The 21,435-nt window shown below is 40.6% G+C and overlaps 1 protein-coding gene across 2 annotated transcripts in view; it reads right to left on the minus strand.

The window, feature by feature from the left end:
- Positions 1-21,435, minus strand: part of LOC576285 (transient receptor potential cation channel subfamily A member 1 homolog) — a 37,876-nt gene that overhangs the window by 5,218 nt on the left and 11,223 nt on the right. For both annotated transcript variants that reach the window (XM_030997022.1, XM_030997023.1), the window contains exons 10-21: positions 20,913-21,010; positions 19,933-20,082; positions 18,826-18,940; positions 13,405-13,550; positions 12,777-12,892; positions 12,139-12,285; positions 11,334-11,443; positions 10,351-10,452; positions 9,548-9,868; positions 8,261-8,413; positions 1,770-1,878; positions 873-964 (exon numbers count right to left, since the gene is read on the minus strand). In XM_030997022.1, the coding sequence (XP_030852882.1) occupies positions 873-964; positions 1,770-1,878; positions 8,261-8,413; positions 9,548-9,868; positions 10,351-10,452; positions 11,334-11,443; positions 12,139-12,285; positions 12,777-12,892; positions 13,405-13,550; positions 18,826-18,940; positions 19,933-20,082; positions 20,913-21,010 (1,659 nt within the window). The remainder of the gene's footprint in view (positions 1-872; positions 965-1,769; positions 1,879-8,260; positions 8,414-9,547; positions 9,869-10,350; positions 10,453-11,333; positions 11,444-12,138; positions 12,286-12,776; positions 12,893-13,404; positions 13,551-18,825; positions 18,941-19,932; positions 20,083-20,912; positions 21,011-21,435) is intronic.

Here is a 21,435-nt window from a genome sequence, read left to right on the forward strand (position 1 = left end):
GCATCCGCCTGGGTGAGGTCAAAATGATCACTGTCGTCAAATTTTCAAGAATACTGAATTATATTTCCTTTGTCAATTTATAGATTTATTATAAGTAGTCATATACGACGAGAAGGATCAGAGAGAGGAAGCTGCCCTGCGGGACTCCATACGATACTGATAGCACGCTAATATTATTAAAACTGACAGGTACAAAATCTATGAAAAGGGAATACATATACCCACACAACCAGATAAACAATTGTTTTAGTATGAAAGGCTGTAAGTGATGTATATTTATAGTTTCACTCTAAAACGATTGACACTTTTAAAACTTAAACTGTATTTTTTTGTATTACTCTCATTGTATCATATCCGGACACATACCCCCTGGACATCCATCCCTTGGACATCCACCCCCGGATAACCACCCAAGTCCACTACCCCCTAGACAACTACCCCTAGGGCAACCACCCCTAGGGCAACCACCCTCTAGGACGATTACCCCCCGGCACAACTACCCCCCGACTACTACCGCCAGACAACTACCCCCTAGGACAACTACCCCCGGACAAAAACACCCTAGACAATGCCCCCCTAGGACAACTACCCCCGGACAACTAACCCCTAGGATAGTTGTCCGGAGGTAGTTGTCCTAGAGGTTGGTTGTCGTAGGAGTAGTTGTCTGAGGGGTAGTTGTCCGGGTGATAGTTGTACGGGGGTAATTGTCCTAAGGGGTAGTTGTCCTAGGGGGTAGTTGTCTGGCGGTAGTAGTCGGGGGGTAGTTGTGCCGGGGGGTAATCGTCCTAGAGGGTGAATGCCCTAGGGGGTGGATGTCCAGGGGTAGGTGTCCTAGAACCCTCATTGTATATTTAAAGATAATGTCGGAATACCTGATTTGAGAGTAAAATGCAGAAGACAACTGCAAAAGACAAAATGAATATGCCGGCAACCAAGATGAAGTTTAGAAGAGTAGATAGTACTTCTGTGGAAGAGAAATGATATACCACGAAAATATGTGTTCAGTAACTCGGTCAGGGCGATCGCTGAGGTTATTCGCAGGCCACGGAGCCGAGACTGGAATGGCATTTTTATTTTTTTATTCTGATAGAATGAATAATAAACGACTGCGGGAATTTTTAATGACCCCCCCCCCCCCCCCACCACAACCATTAAGAGTGCACCATGATACATCCTCATATAATTACTTGATGTATATCGATTCCGATTTTTGTAATGGGTCAAAATAACCATTTCCCAAATACTGGGTTGTTACAAAGGAGCCGTTGTGACACGAAGATCCCTTTTGTATTGTTTGTGGAACCTCTATTGATATTTTTTGGACACAATTAATAAAGAACCGTTTTCTTCCAAGAGTGTACGTGCTTTGGGAAAGGCTACAGCCTACAAGACCTAAGTTTTCTATCTTCCTTTTCGAACGAATTCTTTTATTTATCAGTCTTAGGAGCTGTAGGTCGCGCACGCCGTATGTTTCTTGGATCTCGTGGAATTGTCTTCTTTTCTATATTTTGTTAAGGTATTTTCTGTGTTTGTCCGTCTCCTTAAACTCGTAGCACACAGCCTAGCAATTGGTTGAACGATTGAATTTTGCGATTGATTGCACACAGTGATCAAAACAATCCATCGTACGATCAATTGCTAAGCTTTGTTTTACGAGACCGGCAACTGGGGTGACCCCAAAGGGTGTGAGCAAAAATTAGAAGTGGTCGCCCTTCCCTGTGGATCCTTTACATGTATTGGTGACTGGTAGTGATATATTTTGTATTTACCTAAGAACATGAGGACGTATATTCCGAGGAATGGGATGGTCTGGAGAGAGAGGATAAAGTTGAACCATGCCAGGAACACTGCAAATGCACCCAGTTGCCATTGCCATTCCTAAAAATAAACAGAAACCACAAGTTGTGTCCATTTATAGGAAAATGAAACCCAACATCACTATTTCAATCAAAATGACAGCTCCCATGTGAAAATGGCTATCAAGGAAACTGAAAACTTCGGAGAGATTGCTTTCCTTGCTATTTAATCAAACAGGGGTAATTTCAAGAATTTTTTTAACTGGCGGACAGATTCTAATAAGATGATCAGCTCATGTTTGTTGGGTTTCACTCTTCTCGAATATATATATACTGACAAGGTTGAGTTCTGGGTAAACAAATATTTTTGAGCTCTCTCATTCGTTTTATGTTAGTTTGTAAGAATAAGTAAAAGATTTGCCCCTGAAAAGGTGTACTCCAGAAGTGCCCCCATATTCGAAATATGTCGAAAATAAGCTTTGAATAAGGTTTGAACCAAATATTCATACCACTTGTGTGTGTAGTCCCAGGCGCGGATCCAGGGGGGGGGGGCGAGCGGGCCTTGGCCCCCCCCCCCCCCCACCCGCAAAAAAAAAAGAGAGAAAAAAGGAAAAGGGAAAGGGAAAGAGAAGGGAAAGAAAGAAGAGAAGGGAAAGAAAGAAGAGGAAGAAAGAAAGAAGAGGAAGAAAAAAAGAAAAGGGGGAAGAAGGAGATAGGGGGGCCGAAAGGGCCTTGCCTCCTAGGCTGTTAACCCCCCCCCCCCCCCCCAAATCAAAAAAATAAGAGAGAAGGAAGGAAAGGGAAAGAAATGACATAATTTCCGAGATTTTTCCTCACTTTTTAGTAAATACGTTTGTATGTGTTTGTTGGAGAATGACAAATTACTAAATTTACAGCCAGGCAAGAAATATGATTCTTGAGATTCCTACATGTCAGGCCCGAGGTGGGGCGGGGATTGGGAGCCTCGAGCTCCTTCCCCCCCCCCCCCCCCACTTTTTTGAAAAAGTATATTAAAGAGAAATAAAATAGAATGAGAGCAAGGAAGAAAAAATAGTTAACTGCCAGTGTTAAAAATGAATGAGGCATCTAAATATGCTCATCTGACCGTGATTAAATGCCTAAAACCCCTAAGCACCCGGGGGCTCTGCCCCTGGATTCCACCTAGGACCCTACGGCGGGCCCTTAGATGCTCATGTGACGGTAATTTAATGCCTAAAACCCCTGATTTTTTGGGGCTCCGCCCCCTGGAACCCACGCCAAATAGTGACCTGCCAGTGTCATAAAATATTAAGGTATACAAAAAAATGCTCATCTGACCTTAAAGGTAATACAAAGTTTTGGGAAATTTTGAAAATTGGGTGGATAGTGAATCTTTACAATTTTGATATATTTGGATGCCCCTGTGGATGTATTATAAGCACTAAACAAATTAGCCCCTAAAACACTTCTGTTTTCGAGAAAAATTGAATATAAAAATTTACCGGTGCTCCCGGTAAATTTTGATAAATTTCAAATAGCGCCTATGACCGTACAATGATAGCTGCGACCATGAAAATCTCAGAATATGTAGTTGGGATATATAATTTCCAAACGGGAATAGCTAATCGGTTTATTTTAGTCAAGAAACATTGTTTCATAGCTAAATTAATATCTTGACCTTGAGAGGGAGCTATACAACATAAAGAGTTTATTATTTATAATATCGTAACTTTAGACTCGATTTCAACCGCGTCAACGATCAATGTATATTGTAGGAACGCATATGCTTCCAATATGTTAATTTGAACCAAATTCATGACCCAATACTAAAACTTTGTAATACCTTTAATTAAAGGCCTTAAACCCCTGAGCTTGCGGGGTCGGACAAGGTATCAAAATGTGTTTATCTGACCGCAGGCGCGTAGCCAGGGGGGGGGGGGGGGGGGCGGTCCCCCCAAATCGGAAGAGGACGTAGGAAGAAAAAGGAGCAGACAAAGAACACCTTTGAAAAAAGGATTAAGATAGAGAACGGTACAACGCATCATCTTCTTTCTCTAATAATTTAATGAAACGTAAAAGCTTCGCTCAGGAGGGGAGAGGGGGGGGGGGGGGAAACTGAATTCAGACGAGGATTAAGAGTCGAGAACTGTACAGCCAATCGTCTTCTTTCTCTCATAATATTATGAAACTTAAAAGCTTCCCCGCTTCGCTCAGGAAGGGGGGGGGGACCTGAATTTGGACGAGGATTAAGAGTCGAGAACTGTACAACGAATCGTCTTCTTTCGAATGATTTAATGAAACGTAAAAGCTTCCGCGCTTCGCGCGAGGGGGGGGGGGGGAGGGGATCTGAATTCAGACGAGGATTAAGAGTCGAGAGCTCTCCAAAGAATCGTAATAATTTAATAAATCGTAACATTTTCTTGTGAAACGTCAAAGCTTCCGCGCAAAGCGCGGAAGGGGGGGGGGGACCTGAATTCAGACGAGGATTCAGAGGCGAGAAATGTTATACGAATCTTTAATGATTTAATGTTACCTTCCGCGCTTCGCGCGGGATGTAGGGGGAACTAAATTCCGACGAGGATTATTTTCGAGAACGTTATAACGAATCGTCTTCTTTCTCTAATGATTTAATGAATCGTAAAAGCTTCCACGCTTCGCGCGGAGGGGGGATACTGATTTCAGACGAGGATAAGTGTCGAAAACGGTACAACGAATCGTCTTCTTTCTCTAATGATTAAAGGAAACTTAAAAAGCTTCCGCGCGAAGCGCGGGAGGGGGGAACCTGAATTCAGACGAGGATTAAGAGTCGAGAACTCTCCAAAGAATCGTAATAACTTAATAAATCGTAAAAATTTTCTGCGCTTCGCGCGGGAGGGGAAAAACTAAATTCAGACGAGAATTATTTTTGAGAAGGGTACAACGAATCGTCTTCTTTCTCTAATAATTTAATGAAACGTCAAAACTTCCGCGTTCGCGGAGGAGGGAGGGAGAAACTCCCACCCCCCTCCGCATTACGTCACTGTTGGTCACCATGGGTGGTATTCTCATAAGTTAAGCCGGGACTAAGTCCAGACTAAACAAGAATTTTAGTTCACACTTCTATGGAATGCTAGGTTTCATCTTCCTCCTTCAATATTCATGACAAGGATAATCTACGAAAGATTTTGTTGAAATTCAGTTCATACTCATATTATCTTTTTCTTCCCATTTCATTGCAAAATTAATTTTTTGGACGCTTTTCATTGAAGGATTAAAATAATCTGTTCAGGGTAAATTAGTTCACAACAGGCACTCCATAAAAGTGTGAACTAACTAAGCACGCGCTAACTTAGTACGCGCTACCGGAATACCACCCCATTACGTACCAATATTTGGCTCGCATAATTTGAAATTTGGGCCCCCCCCCCCACCCACCCACCCTAAGAAATCCTGGATCCGCGCTTGTGTAGTCCCATACACACTTCTGTGGGCAGTGCGCTCAACTTCCAGCAAGATTGAGTCAATTCCGTACCATTCAAAGATGATTAAAACAGATCGCACAGTACACGGATTCATATTGTACAACATAATCAACAATGCCCAATGGCTCTCAGACAGTTCTATTCCTACACAATATAGGCCTAATTATTTGACCGGTGCTCAACTTAATCTTTAAATTGAACGTTCGCACTGATTATATCTGATATTAATTTGGTTTTGATGAGAGAAAACATGAGGAAAGTGAACCAATCACCTAAATAAAAATAATGTGTGTGCAGCTGGAAGGTATAAACCAACCACAAAGAATTCATGCAGCCTTTTATGGACTAACCATAGACATAATTGCATGGACTAACCGATGAGGAGAACAGATGAAATAAAGAATGGAATAAATGCTGCGCACAGGAAACCCAAGGGTTTCCATGATTTGGCCCCTATTTTATGCAAGCGTTATTTTAATTCTGGGGCGGTATTCTGAACCCTGTGTTATCTCTAATATTGTTGTATCTTTGAAGATAAGATAAAGTTGGTATTCTGAACATTGTTGTAACTTTTGTGTTATCTTTTGTTGTATCTTTTCTCTCATCTTATTGGCCGCGCCTGCGCTCATACTTTGGTGCGCTTGTAATTGTGCGTATTATTAATAAAGTGGCATTTAATTCTCATTTGCATATGCGCACGGGAGATAATATGTCGAGATAATTGGTATTCTGAAAGTTGTTGTATCTTTTATCTTATCTTATCTTGCATAGTATTTACAACAATATTTACAACAGGTAGGGGGTTGTTGTATCTTTCGTGGTGATATAATGGCGGCAATATTTTTTGCCCAGAACCAACTTCGTGCCAATAGACGAGTTAGAAGAAGATTGTGTGTTGACCGGAAACATCAGATGAGAACTTTCTAAGATATTACATGCTAGGATAGAACTATTTTCATGCTCTCATCTTAACCAATATAGTGAAAGCGTGATTTGTCTTCATGATCCACAATCAACAGCGCATAATGATGACGCGCGTAATAAGTGCTCAAATAACTAATTACGCCCAAGATTAGTATGCGCTAGGCGCATCTTCAGATATGGCATAAAGTATTCCTATTGGTTGATCTACTTATCATGCTTATATAAAATAGATTTTGATCGGTAGGGTCCATACAAATGGGCGTGTCATCAATGGTCAAAGATAAGATAGAGGCGGTCCTTCAAGAGATAACACCGTCCTTGTTTTCACGAAGTGACGGTAGTGAGGAAAATCGTCACGCAAAGTGAATGCAATTTTTTTTCACTACCGTCACTTCGTGAAAACCACAGGGATAAAACAATGTTCAGAATACCAACTTACAACAATATTAGCGCTGTGTTATCTCTGGAAGATACAACAAAAGATAACACAAAACTTACAACAATGTTCAGAATACCACCCCTGGACCCTATATTGACTTTTGTTATTCGCCTACTATAAGCGTTAAGCCGAGTGATGGCGCGATTCTTAGTGACTGCGCGATCCCACAGAACTCTGTGCGCGATCCCCACAAACCGCCGGCTGTTTGTGGGGATCGCGCAGTCACTAAAGGCCCGGTCACACAGCCTTTCGCGTCTGTATCGCGGGTAAAATTTCGCGATTTTGTTTTGCCCGCGTTTGCCCGTGGTGGAAAAATGTGCAAAATTGGCTTACCCGCGGTTTACCCGTGGTATGCCCGCGGAACAGACGTCGGCGACTGTTCCGCGTCCTTATCGCGGGTGAAGCGCGGCGGTACCGCGGCCTACCACGCTTACACGCGGTACACACGCTAATGCACGTGATAACAACACGGTACAGACGCGGAACAAACGTGCTATGACCGTGCTCCACCCGCGATTACCCGCTAAAATTTCGCGTCCAATTCCGCGTGTAACCACGTCTTAACCGCGGCCGTAGCACGTCCTAGCACGTTCGTTCCGCGTCTGTACCGCGTCTTTACCGCGTGTGTACCACGTGTACCGCCCGCGATTACCCGCGGTCTAAATTTTTGGGCAGCCCAAAACTTTTTCGCGCGGCCAACCGCGTGTGAATTTCTTACCGCGTGTAACGACGGGTAAAGTACGGCTGTATCGCGTCTTTATCGCGACCTCAAAGCGTCCAACAGCGTCTGCTTCACGGGCAGAAATTTTTGGCCGTGATTCGGCCGCGATACGCCCGTGGAGGGCTGTGTGACCGGGCCTTAAGGATCGCGCTATCACTCGGCTTTACGTTTATAGTCGGCGAATAACAAAAATCAATATATGGTCCAGAACTAGACTATGCAAGCGTGTACGGATGCATGGAGTACTAGAAGTCTATTCCATAGACATTTTAATTAGGTCTACTCACACGATTGAGGGTGTCTTTAAAGGTACTATGTCCCATTTGCAGCCAACCTTAACACTCATGTCACGTATGTCCTATCTGTGAAATTTAAACGTTCGCATCGTCCTATAATTCAAATTATGCAAGGAAACCCGTTTACTTTCGAGACTTCGCTGTCAGGCACTATCGAGTGACTGACTGACTTCTTTTTTTTTCATTTGGTAATAGCATACATAAAATGAGCTGTAATGGTATATGAGCATTTGTCTACATCAATAACACACTTCTTGTAATGGCCAAAATTAAACTGATTGAACCTTCGCGCAGCACAAAGCGTACGACCATTTGGTACAAGGGTCTGAATTGATTTGATTGTAATCACTAAAGTCGATTTGACAACTAATGCATGTTATTTTTTCCACTAAAAGACAATTTCAAGCCATTTCGTTTTGAGGGAAGGACCAAATTAGTACTATCTTTCAAATGACGTTGGAATTTAACCTTTCTATTTTGTTGGTTTGCAAATTGGACATAGTAGGAAAATCTCTTTACAGAAGTGCTATTTGCGGGAGCTCATATTTTTAATATAGTGTTACGCCATGGAACTTCTAACAAACGAAGCTAAACATTGTTTGGTGATTGGTTCACTTTCATATCAATATAGAGAATATACTCACGGCCTTTAGTGTGACGTCATGATACTTTTGATCACTAAATCCGGGGAGGATGAAGAGAATAGTTGATACCTGAATGCCAATCTCACGCAAGATACTAAGAAGACCCCGGATAGAGCTTAGTGTTGAGAGTCTGTACACCCACACGCGATAAAGCTGATCAAGAGAAAGTAAACAAGGATAACAAACCCTGAAATAAATTTTTCACCTGCAAAATTTATACAAAATCATATTTGATAGTGGTTTTCGTAGAGTTTCTGTACATCTATATATACGCTTTTTCAGAGATAAATATTCTATGAAACATGATTAAAGAACCATTTCCCCCTACAAAAATCCTACAAACACTCATGATTAGCTTTATTTTTTAAAAACTGTTATTGAAAAAGGATATCAAACTTGAAGCAAGTATTTGTTTAAACAAAATAAAAACAGAACATTAAAATCACAAAGAATATGAAGTAATGATCATTTCAGAGTCAAATATTACTTTCTTTGAGATCAAACTAATGGCTTGCCTCATGACCGAGGTACATCGCCAACCGACCTCAAAGAAATCCGACAGATTATTCGGTATTCTGTGTATAATTCTTCCCCAAAACGAAATGGTTGAACTCCCCCTCAATTTTTGTTCATGTGTGTTATTATTATTGGTGTGCACGCTGCCGCCCCATATCTGATGGAGCTAGAGGCGATCGCGCAAGGACCGAAACATGGAGCAGTTTTTCGTTGTGAAAAGCGTGAATCCTCTGAAATCTGGTGATTCCAAAAGATCAGCAACTATTTTAACCTCGACCAGTAAATCAATATTGAGAAGAAGAGGAAGACCAAAGATAATGTGGAAGGATGGTAAAGACTAAAAAAAGAATGTAAATAAGGTTGCTCTAAATGATGAGGAGGAAATATTGTGCATAACGGGAAGAAACGAGGAGAATGTCAACACGGGATGAAAGTCAGTAACCCCTATGTAACGTGTAAGTTTGTCAGAGGGAAAATGCCGACTTAAATAAATGATAATGATAAAATAGCAAAGAGTATATGAATATCATGGGAACCAATTTGATAGAAATTTGTATTTAAAAAAAGCCCCCGTCAGTACTAAAAGAACCCCCGTGAGAAGACTCTCGGGGCTCTTTTGTTGTTGGAAGAGCCCCAGTGGACAAAAAATTAATTTGAGCCCTGACAGGGACGAAAAAGGAACAATGGTCCTACGCGCGTTCTCACTTATCTGTAGGCCTATATTAAAAATTTAAAAAAATAGCAGTTTGCGGCAGCCTTGTCTTTTCTTACAAATAGCATGAAGTAGATGACAGTCAGGGTGAGGATGATCCAGGTGCCAACTTTCCCAAAGAGGAACAAAGCGATCGGATCCAAGTTGTCCTGCCACTTGGTGTGACCATCGGCCAACCAGGTGTAGTTGCTGCCGTCCCCAGCGGCCTGGACGTAGAAGGGTGGAGGGATGAAGAGACTGTGGCCCGTGACGAGGATTAGGAGGGTGGGGATGATGAAGAAATTGACCCAGTATATCAGGCGAGTGGCTTTCTGTTTGTGTCTTAAGAGCAAGCGCACTACAGGGTGATTCAACAATTCCTTACTCTCGTCCGTTTTGATCTGGAATAACATGTAAATAGAGTTTTAGCCAACAGCATCCATGTAAGAATACAAAAAGTACTGGGTGGTTAAACAAAATCCTTAGGCTCTTGTCTGATTTGATCTGGAATGACAAACATGTGAATTGATCAAGCCAACAACAGTGCGTAAATACAACAAAAATTTAAAAATGAGAGTACAGGTTCATTGCAGGCGAGTGGCTTTCCGTCTGAACATCAAGCGGACGACAGACCAGGATGATTCAACAATGCCTTACTCTGTCCGTTCTGATCTACAGTGGAAACTCGTTACATTGGACCATGAAATTACCTTGTTATACATGTATCAGGTATCCTGTTATATGAGAGCTCTTCAAAACGAATTTCTACTGTATCACACATCAATACTTGGTAACGGATGGGACACCAAATTGACCAAAATACCTCCGACTTGCCCATTTATCAAACCACAACAAAATCACATTTAAGTCCAAATTATGATACCATGAGTCGTAAAGGATGGTAAAGTGCGCGGTATACGGCGTCTGTCACGTTGATCCTTGCACTATCTTTCAGCGTTCCATCGTCTTGGAAATTGGTGGACCCCTATGAGAATAGCAATACAAGCATGGAATTAAAGTAAACTCCGGATGTTCGTAATTCTGCAGTTTTATCATACTCCAAAAATCATAATTCAGAAACTACAATAGGGTTTTGTTTCGTAGTTATTATACCCGTTTCATTTTTGACCCTTCCGAATATCGAAGCTTGCGGGTTTATGGACCTTAGGATCAATGAAAAGTTTGATCCATGAACTTTCGGCATTATGACTCTTCGGATAACTACAAGTAACCTCGAAATCAGAAAACGACAACATTGAAGTCATAACGCCGATTACGTATTATTTCAAAAATTGCATAAGATGATTACTTCTTTTTTTTAGACATAGATATTCAACCACACCTTGTAGAAGAAGATTGGCATACAAAAGGTTTAAGAAAAAGCTACAGTTATTGTACCACTATTTTTGTTTTAGTCGTTTTCACGAACACAATAATTTGATAGAGGGTTCCTGGTAAATTCTCAAAATGTATCATTTGATTAATTTCGGTGATATTTAGGAACGTAAACGTTGTGGTCTAGTGGATAATTCACCTGACTGTGAACCACAGGGTACGGGGTTCGAATCTCTGTCACGGCACCAACGTCCTTTGCCAAGAAATTAATCTACATTTGCCACACTTGACCCAGGTGAAGTAAAGGGGTACATGGCAGGAATAAATTCCTTTAAATGCTCAAGTGCCATAATGGCAGACATGCTTAAAGCCGGGGTAATAATAATGAAGCGCTAGGAGTGCAGTTTTACAGACATGAGAGCTATACAAGAACCCACTTTATCATTATTATCATTATTATTATTATTATTATTGCCATTTTTATTATCATCAAAAAGACAACTCACTAAAATATCTGTGAGATATGCTTACCTGTGTACCTATGCCACTACTCGTGTCGTCTGGGCCACCTTGGCTAAATGTATGTAATATCATCTCATACCCACTCGTTGCCATGGTATCTAGTGACATCCGGCCCCGAGCTGAAATATGAAGAGAAAGGTTGAGTTCCGTTATTAAATCCAAGAGTACATTACAATGTGAACCAAAACGGAAAGGGAATGCAGTCGAAGATTATAAAAAAGCACAAACCAAAGTGTGTAATTGACATGATAAAAAAAAGAGTATGCGGAGAAACAGATTGTAATATGATTATTGTACGCAGAAGATTATAACATCATAATATTAAAATATCTCATTACATCATAAAATTATATACACCTAAGAATTTGTAATCCACGTTCCATTTGGTAGGCCTCCCCCCCCCCACCCCACCCCCCCTCCTTTCCCCCCAATGTTTGTTAGCGACTCGGTAATTGATTGGTAGGGGTAGATCTTTTAGCATTTGTCATGTTTATATTAATGTCTCATTGGGGTTGATTACATGACAGTCTATTCGGTTTTTATGTTTGTTTGTTTTGTGTGTGTGTGTGGTGGGGGGGGGGGAGGGGCATAGACAGTCGTTTTCAAATCCCTTGCACCTTCTGCACGGTGTGAACATCCCAATAGTTTATATCCCCCAAGAGCTTTTATCGATATCTTTTACAATGTAACATTACTATGTTGCCAATGCGATTATTTTATTTTCATGAAATAAACTCGCGCCACTTTATGAATACTAAATAGCACATTGGCCTGAATTATGAAATTATGATATTATAATATTATCTATCATTACTATTCCAGAGCGAATCATCCTCCATCCAAGGTGAAAACCAGTCCTCCAGGAGCTCATAGTCGACCTTGATCTTACAAGTATCCTTGGAATCAGTACTGGTGTCACTCAGCCTCGTTATGCATTTGTCCAGGACAAACTTACCAACGCCTGAAAGGATAGAAAAGGGTCTGTTAAAATGCTGGCGGTGGTGGTGGCGGTGATGATGATTATAATGATGATGGTAATATCAGTAATAATAATTACAATTATAAAAATAATAATAATGATGATATTAATAGTTATAACAATAATACGTATTTTATATAGCGCATTAAGTGGATTCTCTAAAATGCTTTACAATGTTATGATTATCTCACCATCTTTACTCCTTTGGAGTATCTCTACCTTTTTGTACCGTTCATAGATATAGGGCAATGGCAATAGGAGTCACCCTTGCTTTCGGCTATCCTCACATATACCGATTTATATCCTGGATAGGGAGTGGCATTGTAGATTAATGTCTTATGAAAGGACGTTGGTGCCCCAGCTGAGACTCGAACCGTGAACAATGTGACTCACAGTTCGGTCATGTATCTACTAGACCTCGACACCACTACTACTCGACTACTACTTTACTACTCTACAATAAATTGATATACCTGGCATTGTCTCGATGAGTTTTCTCATAGGGGTGGTTCTGGTGTCTCCTTCTATTGTTGAATGAGTCAGAAGTTTGCGCCAATCTTCCTGGGATAACAACTTCACAGCTACCCTCCTATTGAAATACAATGTGAAAAGTTAGACAAACTGATTTGAGCTAGGCCTACATCATTCGTTTCATACTACGACGACTACTACTACTACTACTTATTGTACTACTACTACTACTACTACTACTACTATTACTACTACTACCACTACTGCAATGTACTACTATTGCAATTTACTACTACTACTACTACTTCTACTACTACTACTACTTGTACTACTACTTCTACTACTACTACTACTACTACTACTACTACTACTACTACTACTACTACTTCTTCAACTACTACTTCTACTACTACTACTACCACTACTGCAATGTACTACTATTGCAATTAACTACTACCACTACTACAACAGCTACTATTACTACTACTAATACTTCTACTACTTCTACTACTATTCTCTACTGTAATACTCAATTAACCTCTGACATAATAATAACGCACGTTTCAATAAGATGTCAGCGAAACGAGACAATTGGATTCTCCGTGAAACAATGCCGAGATAAAAACCTACTCGTGACCGTTGTTGATGGCGTGGTCGAGGCAATTCAAACCTTTGTCATCGTCGTCGAAGAACTTGATCTCATCTTGACTCTGTTTGAGAAGCAGGTCGACGTTGAACGGGTCTCCTCTTTGACACGCATACATAAGTGGAGTCACCTGGAACGATGGCAACATTATTAATAATATGATAATAATAATTATGGTAAACACAGCAACAAGTCAAAACAAAAACAACAAAAATAAGAATGATAATAATAATAATAATAATAATAATGACGACGATGATGATGATGATGATGATGACGATAATAATGATTTGGGTATACTACCCCGAATAAAGCTAGTGACTTCAGTGCTCACAGCATCAACAAATTTGCTTTTACCGGAACCCATTTAACACCTGGGTGGAGAGTGGCAAACATGACTTTGAACTTGAGCGGGCCTATACAAGTATCCTTTTGTATCTTAAGACGACAAACACGATCGGAGAAATCAACTAATGGTAATTTTAATACCCTTTTGTAGTGGTTCTCAAACTCTTTCTTTGACGGTCAAGCAGTGATTTCTATGAAAGCTGTAAGGCCCGAAAAACACTTGTACACTGTAGATGATGAGGTTTGTTTTTGGTTTATATCTGATCCAAATAGAATTGTTACAGTTAAAAAAAAAACAGAGCCGCTAGTGCTTCCACTCGTGTAGAGTTATCTGAAAAAGTACACCCAATTTCCTGGAATTTGAAGAAATTTTCTTTAAACTTTCAAAATGCCTTTTACGTGGATTTTTTATTAAAATGAATCGCTATGACGTTTGAATATATATATATATATATATATATATATATATATATATATATATATATATATATATGTATATATATATGTTTATATATTAATCATTGAGTGGGCTTACTTCGCTTTCTAATGGATCCATACAACATGGCAGAGCTTGAGGGGCCTGGCATAGCCTCTGCCGATGGTTAGGGGCGGAGCTGCAGGATGCTCTCGAGTTTATTTGACTTTCAAGAGAGAAATTGTCTTTAAGAGAGAAAAAGAGGTTTTTTCTAAAATAAAATGAAAGTGCTCTTGAAAGTCAAATAGCTCTTTCATTTCATTCTAGAAATAACCTCTCTTTCTCTCTTAAAGACAATTTTAGGTGATGGAATGTTCAATCTAAGGACTTTTTGTACTCTTTGAAAGGAGCACACAATGCGGGCAGTGCAATTTAAATTTCAAGGGAAAGATCAGAGTTTTTATCGCTCTTGAAAGTAAAATTGCCCTTTCATTTCATTTACGAAGTACACTCTAATCCATCCCTTGATATTTAAATTGCATTGCCCCTATTGTGTGTTCTTTTTAAGAGCACAAAAAACCCTCAGATTAGGCAGCAAGTAGCAGAACATGCCCTTAATACTAGACACAACATTCAATAGTATGATGCCCACATCATTGAGTTTGAAAGGCACTTCTGGTCAAGAAAGGTAGAAGAAGCATCTGCATAAAAAGGATGAATCCTTCACTGAACAGGGATTCTTGCTATACATTATTACCTTTCTTCGCTCCAGTGATCTCGAGGCAGCAGACAGCAAGAAATTGTGCGATTAATAAAAGGTCCACGGGAGTGGTTGTTAGAAGCTTTAAAGCTCATCAGTACTAGTGTAAAGGAGGGATTAGACCATCCTGAAAAGTCACTGGTCAGATGGTTATCTCATCAACTCAGCTCTCAAATAACATAAGAAAAAGAGGATCATGGGGGACCAATGGTCACCGATTAGGTATTTTTTGTTATATAGAGGGCGCAAGTAGCTACAAGTAGTGCACTGGGCCTTTAACTGTCTCACACTCTCTCTAATTTTATACAACAAAAGGTTGTCTTTGGAACCACTTCTATCTTTACGGATGGGCTGCAGGGGGAGAGCCTTTGCCGGGAGTCTTGGGGCGAAGCCCCAGGGAAGTTCTTGAATTTTTTTAAAATTAGGAAATTCAAAATAGTCGTCACGATCAATACAAATTGTAATTTCCTCCTTAAAAGTCACTAAGAAAAAACATCTCTTTCTCTCTTAAAACAATTTTCTAGAACTTTTGTTTTTGTATTATTGTACTCAGGCGCGCCGGAAGCAGTTTGGGATGGGGGGGGGGGCAAATATTCCAGGGGGCTAACATTCCAGGGGGCTCACCTTCCAGGGGCAGTGACGTAATGAAAACAAAAGTTCGGAAGGGGGGGGGGGCAGAAGAAAAATCTGCATCACCACCAGTCTTACACGTTACATGCAGGTCCCGCGGAACGTTTTTCAAAGTGGAGTATTATCGATAAGGTAGAGCGTAAATTGGCGTGGGTTCCAGGGCATGAGCCTCGGTAGGGGGGGGGGGTCAAGGGGCTGAGCCCCCGGAAGCTCAGGGGTTTTCGGTATTTAATTACGGTTAGATGAGCATCCAGGGGCCCTCTTTAAGGCCATAGACGTGTTCCAAGGGGGGGGGGGAGCCCCAGAAGCTCAGAGATTTTAATATTTAACTACGGTCAGATGAGCATCCAGGGGCTGCCTTAGGGCCCTTGGTTGGGTCCAGGGGGCAGAGCGCCCGGAAGCTCAGGGGTTTTAAGTATTTAATTACGGTCAGATGAGCATCCAGGGGCCCGCTTTAGGGCCCTTGGTGGGGTCCAGGGGACAGAGTCCCCGGAAGCTCAGGGGTTTTAGGTATTTAATTACGGTCAGATGAGCATCCAGGGGCCCGCCTTAGGGCCCTTGGTGGGGTCCAGGGGACAGAGCCCCCGGAAGCTCAGGGGTTTTAGGTATTTTATGACGGTCAGATGAGCATCCAGGGGCCCGCCTTAGAGCCCTTGGTGGGGTCCAAGGGGCAGAGCCCCTGGAAGCCCTAGGGTTTTAGGTATTTAATTACGATCAGATGAGCATCTAGGGGACCGCCTTAGGTCCCTTGGTGGGGTCCGGGGGAGAAGCCCCCGTAAGCTCTGGGGGTTTAAGCATTTAATTACAGTCAGATGAGCATTTTTTATACCTTATTTGTGACATTGGCAGGTCACTTATTTTTGTCTCTGTCTTTCTTTCTTTTTCTCTATAACATACTTTTTCAAAAAGGAGGGGGGGGGGGGGGCTCGAGCCCAGCCACTTTGCAGACCATGACATAAAGGCTTCTAAATAAGCGTATTTTCGCCTGAATGTAATTTGGGAATTTCTTTTTTTCTAACAAACGCATAAAAAGGTATGACTTACAAAAAAATGGAGAAAAAATGCCGGAAAATCATGTCACAACATCAACATTTGTGAATCACTTGTTTCGAATAAGAAATACACCCCCATCAGTACGCCAGCGTTCAATGTCTTCTCACTCCTATAATAAAAAAACGGATACGCTTTCCCATCCTCGCACAATATGTCCACGATATGCGCGTATCGCTATTATAGAGACCTCTATTGATAAATACCATATAGGTGGCATGCGCAATGTTTATGAAATTTAATTCCTGTGAACTTACCTTTTTCTTTGAATGGAATTGTATATGTGATTTAAAGATAAACTTGAGTTCTGGTAATGCGATTGCATTGTGAAGGAAAAGGTGTGGAATGGATCAGAAAAGTTGATCATATAGCATGTAAGTAATGGTGTGTAATGCAAGGTTCTGGAGTCATCAAAATCATCATAAATTTGGCAGAGTCTTGGTAAAGTAACAATCACTTACACAGAAAGATGAATATGGGACAACACACATGGTGTCGGGGCTAGTACTACCCTGATTTCCTTATCTTTCTATGCTCATTACTCAGCCAGTATACTCTTTCTTCCAAAATTGTTTGGCACATGACATTTATTTGTAATCTTGAACATTCAGTGTAAGTTTCGTTAGATTCTGTGAGAATTCATTTTCTTTTTTTACCAGAACTCAAGTTTATCTAATTCAGGTTTTTATTATTGTTACGTTCTTTTGGATTGAAAATACAAACCATGTTTACTCCTTTACTGTTTTTTTTTTTTTTTGGGGGGGGGGGGGAAATGCGTCTTGCCCCCCCCCACACTTTTTTGACTGGAGGGGGGGGGGCAACTGCCCCCCTGCCCCCTACTTTCGGCGCCTTTCGGCGCCTGATTGTACTTTCGTCCGCAGACTTCTTAGGCAAATTTGATTCAATTTTGATTTAATTTAGTTTCAACCATAAAAATACATATACAATAATTCATGGAAAAAGAAAAACATGGGGTTTGAGCCCCTAAAGAAGTTTGAATACAAACTTGTGGTTGGGGCCCCAACCTATGACATATATATCGAGAATTTGAAAAATCAACAAAAACAACATTAACGAGAAAACAAATATACACGAAAAAGATTATAAAGACCTATATGTGAGCATAAAACATTTACAGCAAAGCACCAGCCATGAGCGCACATGGACACGGCGTCAAGCGACACTGCGTCCCTAGCTATGCGCCCTAAGCCGGTGCTTTACAGTATTACAAAACATTACGAAACATTACAAAACATGTGGAGCAAATTATTGAATATTCAATCGGGCCAACTCGTCGGGAATGTAATCTGTAAGTGTAAATTTTAGTTTCATGTTCTTCCTTTTTTTCTTTCTCTCTTTCTCTCTCCTTTTCCTTCACCCTCTATTTTCTTCGCTTTTACATTATTCTCTCTTTCTCTTTTCATTTTTTCCTTCCATCGTTCTCTTTTTCCCATTTCCATCTTTTTAGGTCGCCCAATAAGGGAGGGCCGCTGCTGATTGGACCCCCCCCCCTCCGAATGTATACGTTGATGCAGGCAATACGCATTACTTGCGCTGTGATTTGGTTGGTAAATTATTATATCTATTTGGACTGGATAGATATCGCGCACGTGTAGCGCACGTTTCGCGTAGTCCCATACACATCTTTCTGTGTACAGTGCTTGTAACTTTACAAAGACTTGGCCAAATTTCTTATCATTTTGATGACTCCAGAACCTTGCAGTACACACCAATACTTGTATGCTAGATGATCAATCTTTTCTGATTGATTCCTCAAGGTTTCTTTCACAATGCAATCGCATGATCATAACTGGTCTTTATCTTTAAGAATCCTTTAGAATACCTTTACTCTATAAAAATTCGGTATTTTCTTTAAAAAATAGGAATTTATAGAGACTCTGCCCCAGGCGGTCCAGATTGGCATGCCCTGCGGTCCGGACTTTGAGAAGCCCTGCCCTATTGGATATAGACATCATGTTATACCTCATTGAAATGTTTGCACATTTCAGTAGGTGTTGGACGATGCTAAGGTTTTTTTTTGAAAGTCTCTGCAATCGTGTAAGTAACACACACGCACACACACACACACCACAAGAAACGAATTCACAAAAACAACAACAACAAAGATTTCTTTTCTGCGCAACAATAAAGTCAGTTATTGAATAACTTCAGAAAAACTGACCATTCAAAAAAGTCACTCACTTTAGAGTCATCCTTTTCTCCTGCCAATGACTTGTCACCTTTCAAGAAAAGTTTGGTCAATTCTCTATGACCTCCTTTGATCGCCAGGTGAAGTGGAGTTTGTCCCAACATATTCCTGGTCGAGAGAAGAAAGAAAAAAGAGTCAGGTTTGTATTTGGTGAAAGAAAAAGCCTGTGCAAGACTTGTTTCCAATTCCTCAAATTTTCCCCATTATATCATGAGCCTTTTAAAATGAAAACATATTAGTTTGCCAATGAGGCGAAAATATTGCATGCAAAATACTTTTGCTTATTTACCAAGCAGTGAATGATCAAGTCCCTATTGGTCTGAATTATCATCTTTTAAAGTGCGCATATTTTCACATAACTTACGAAGTACACAGACACGCTACTTTTAAAGATAAAGACCTGTTCTGGTCATGCCATTGTGTTAAAAGGTTGATCATCTAGCATATAAGTTTTGGTGTGTACTGCAAGGTTCTGGAATCATCAAAATAATAAGAAATTTGGCCCAGTCTTGGTAAAGTTACAAGCACTATATACAAAAAGATGTATATGGGACTACGCGACACGTGCGCGATATCTATCAGGTCCAATTAGATAATAGATAATAGATAAATTACCAAATATATCAATTAGTAGGCGGTTTCTCGGCAAAATTTGTATCATCACGTATTAGTCAAAACATATTCTTTCACATGAATGGTAATAAGAGCTTCCATTTCATTTTTGAGAGGGGGGTGTTTCCACAACTGGTCTTTACCAGCTGCTCTACTCTGTTGGAGCTTAGACTCCTGGAGATTATGCATTCATTTATTTCGCTCCAAATCTTTTGAACAGCCTCCCACTTGTAATTATGTAGACAACAACTGCATTAGTCGTGAGAGAGGATTTGAACCCTGTATCTGATGCTTCATAGTACATGGACTTATTCTCTAAACGACCTCTACCTAGACATCTTCAGAACGAACATACCCCTCTTTGAACACGGCATCGACCTTCTTGAGCCTAGTATTAGCCGTATCCAAATTATCGAAGATACTAGGACAGGGACCTTGTGCTTCAATGTCCATGGACTAGTCCATGGACACCTTCTGAACAAACTCACCCCTTTTTGAACTCGACATAGTCATTTTTCAGCATAGCTTTAGCAGTATCCAGATGACCTCCTTGCGCAATCAGGTGCATAATATTGTTATTTCGGTCGTCTTTGAAGAGGAAAGCAGCCTTGCGCCAAGCAACGAATTGTTGAAGACTCCTATAAGAGACAAGAGGTACAAGAGGTTGCAGGAACATGTAAATTCATGTTAGTTGATTCCAATTGATGATAAAGTAAGAATGACATAAATTGATAATTATGTATTAAAATTACAATATGAACATTTAGGTCTCCATGCTAGGTGTGGTTTAAAGGCCGTCGCCACTACTGGGCAAGAAGGGATTAGACCACACAGCGAGCCAGCGAGGTCACTGTGACAGGTGGCTATCTCATTAACTCAGCTCTCATTTAACATAAGAAAAAGAGGATCATGGGGGACCAACAGGCAACGATTGGGGAAGTTTTCTATATAGAGGGAGCAAGTAGCTACAAGTATGGCAGTGTGCCTTTAAACAACAATTCCTCCTGACAGATTTCTGACCAAGAAGAGAAAGGAAATGCAGCCAACTTAGTCATATTATTAGCTAAAAGTGAATAAGTGAACGATTGCAACCAGAAATGAAAGAAGTGAAGACACATTTCAGAAGCCCTGTCCATCCCCCTCCCCCACAAAATAAGTGCTATCCGTACTGGACTGTTTGAATCACAGTAGGCCTTTTTTTTGCTCCTCCTGCGGCCATGGTCTGAATTGCGCGCTAATGGTGGTTTCAACATGTCAAAGCTTATTAGTACTAGTTTACAGGAGGGATTAGACCGCCTTACAAGGTCACTGGACAGGTGGTTATCTCATCAACTCAGCTCTCAGTTAACATAAGAAAAAGAGGATCATGGGGGACCAATGGTCAACGATTAGGCATTGTTTAATATAGAGAGGGCGCAAGTAGCTACAAGTAGTGCAGTGGGCCTTTAAAAGTTTCCTTGAATCTTACTCTGTTTGTCCCTCAGCTGCACAAAGGAGTGTGATTCGTTCTATTTCGTCGTCATTGATGTTACCCATAGAGATATAGTCAAACTTGTTCAGGAACTCCTGAATGATAAGGGAGAAAAAAAAAGATTAAACGCATGTACATGCATGTACATTTTCTATGATTTAATATTGTGTCAGATCGTAATGATAAGATGTTACGTTGCATATGCATTCATCATAGCCATTGTTTCATCAGGTTTTTGATATTAAACATAAACTTGTAATACCGGGGCTATGGTCCCAGTCCGGACTTATTGCACGTCATATACAATTTTACAGCACAATATAATGTACACTAATTAACATTTATACTTCGAAGTAATTTCTTCTAATTATAACAGTCGCTTTCTGCTCCAGCAGAACAGTATTTAAAAAAAATAACAATGGTGATAATAGCTGCATTTGTATTGCGTACATATTTATCTAAGGGAATGCCTCAGGCACCTACAAAGTGCTATTTTACCCTGGCTTTATAGACCAGCTGC

This window comes from Strongylocentrotus purpuratus, unplaced genomic scaffold (assembly GCF_000002235.5).
Source record: "Strongylocentrotus purpuratus isolate Spur 01 unplaced genomic scaffold, Spur_5.0 spur5_scaffold_4, whole genome shotgun sequence".
Classification (NCBI taxonomy): Eukaryota; Metazoa; Echinodermata; class Echinoidea; order Camarodonta; family Strongylocentrotidae; genus Strongylocentrotus; species Strongylocentrotus purpuratus.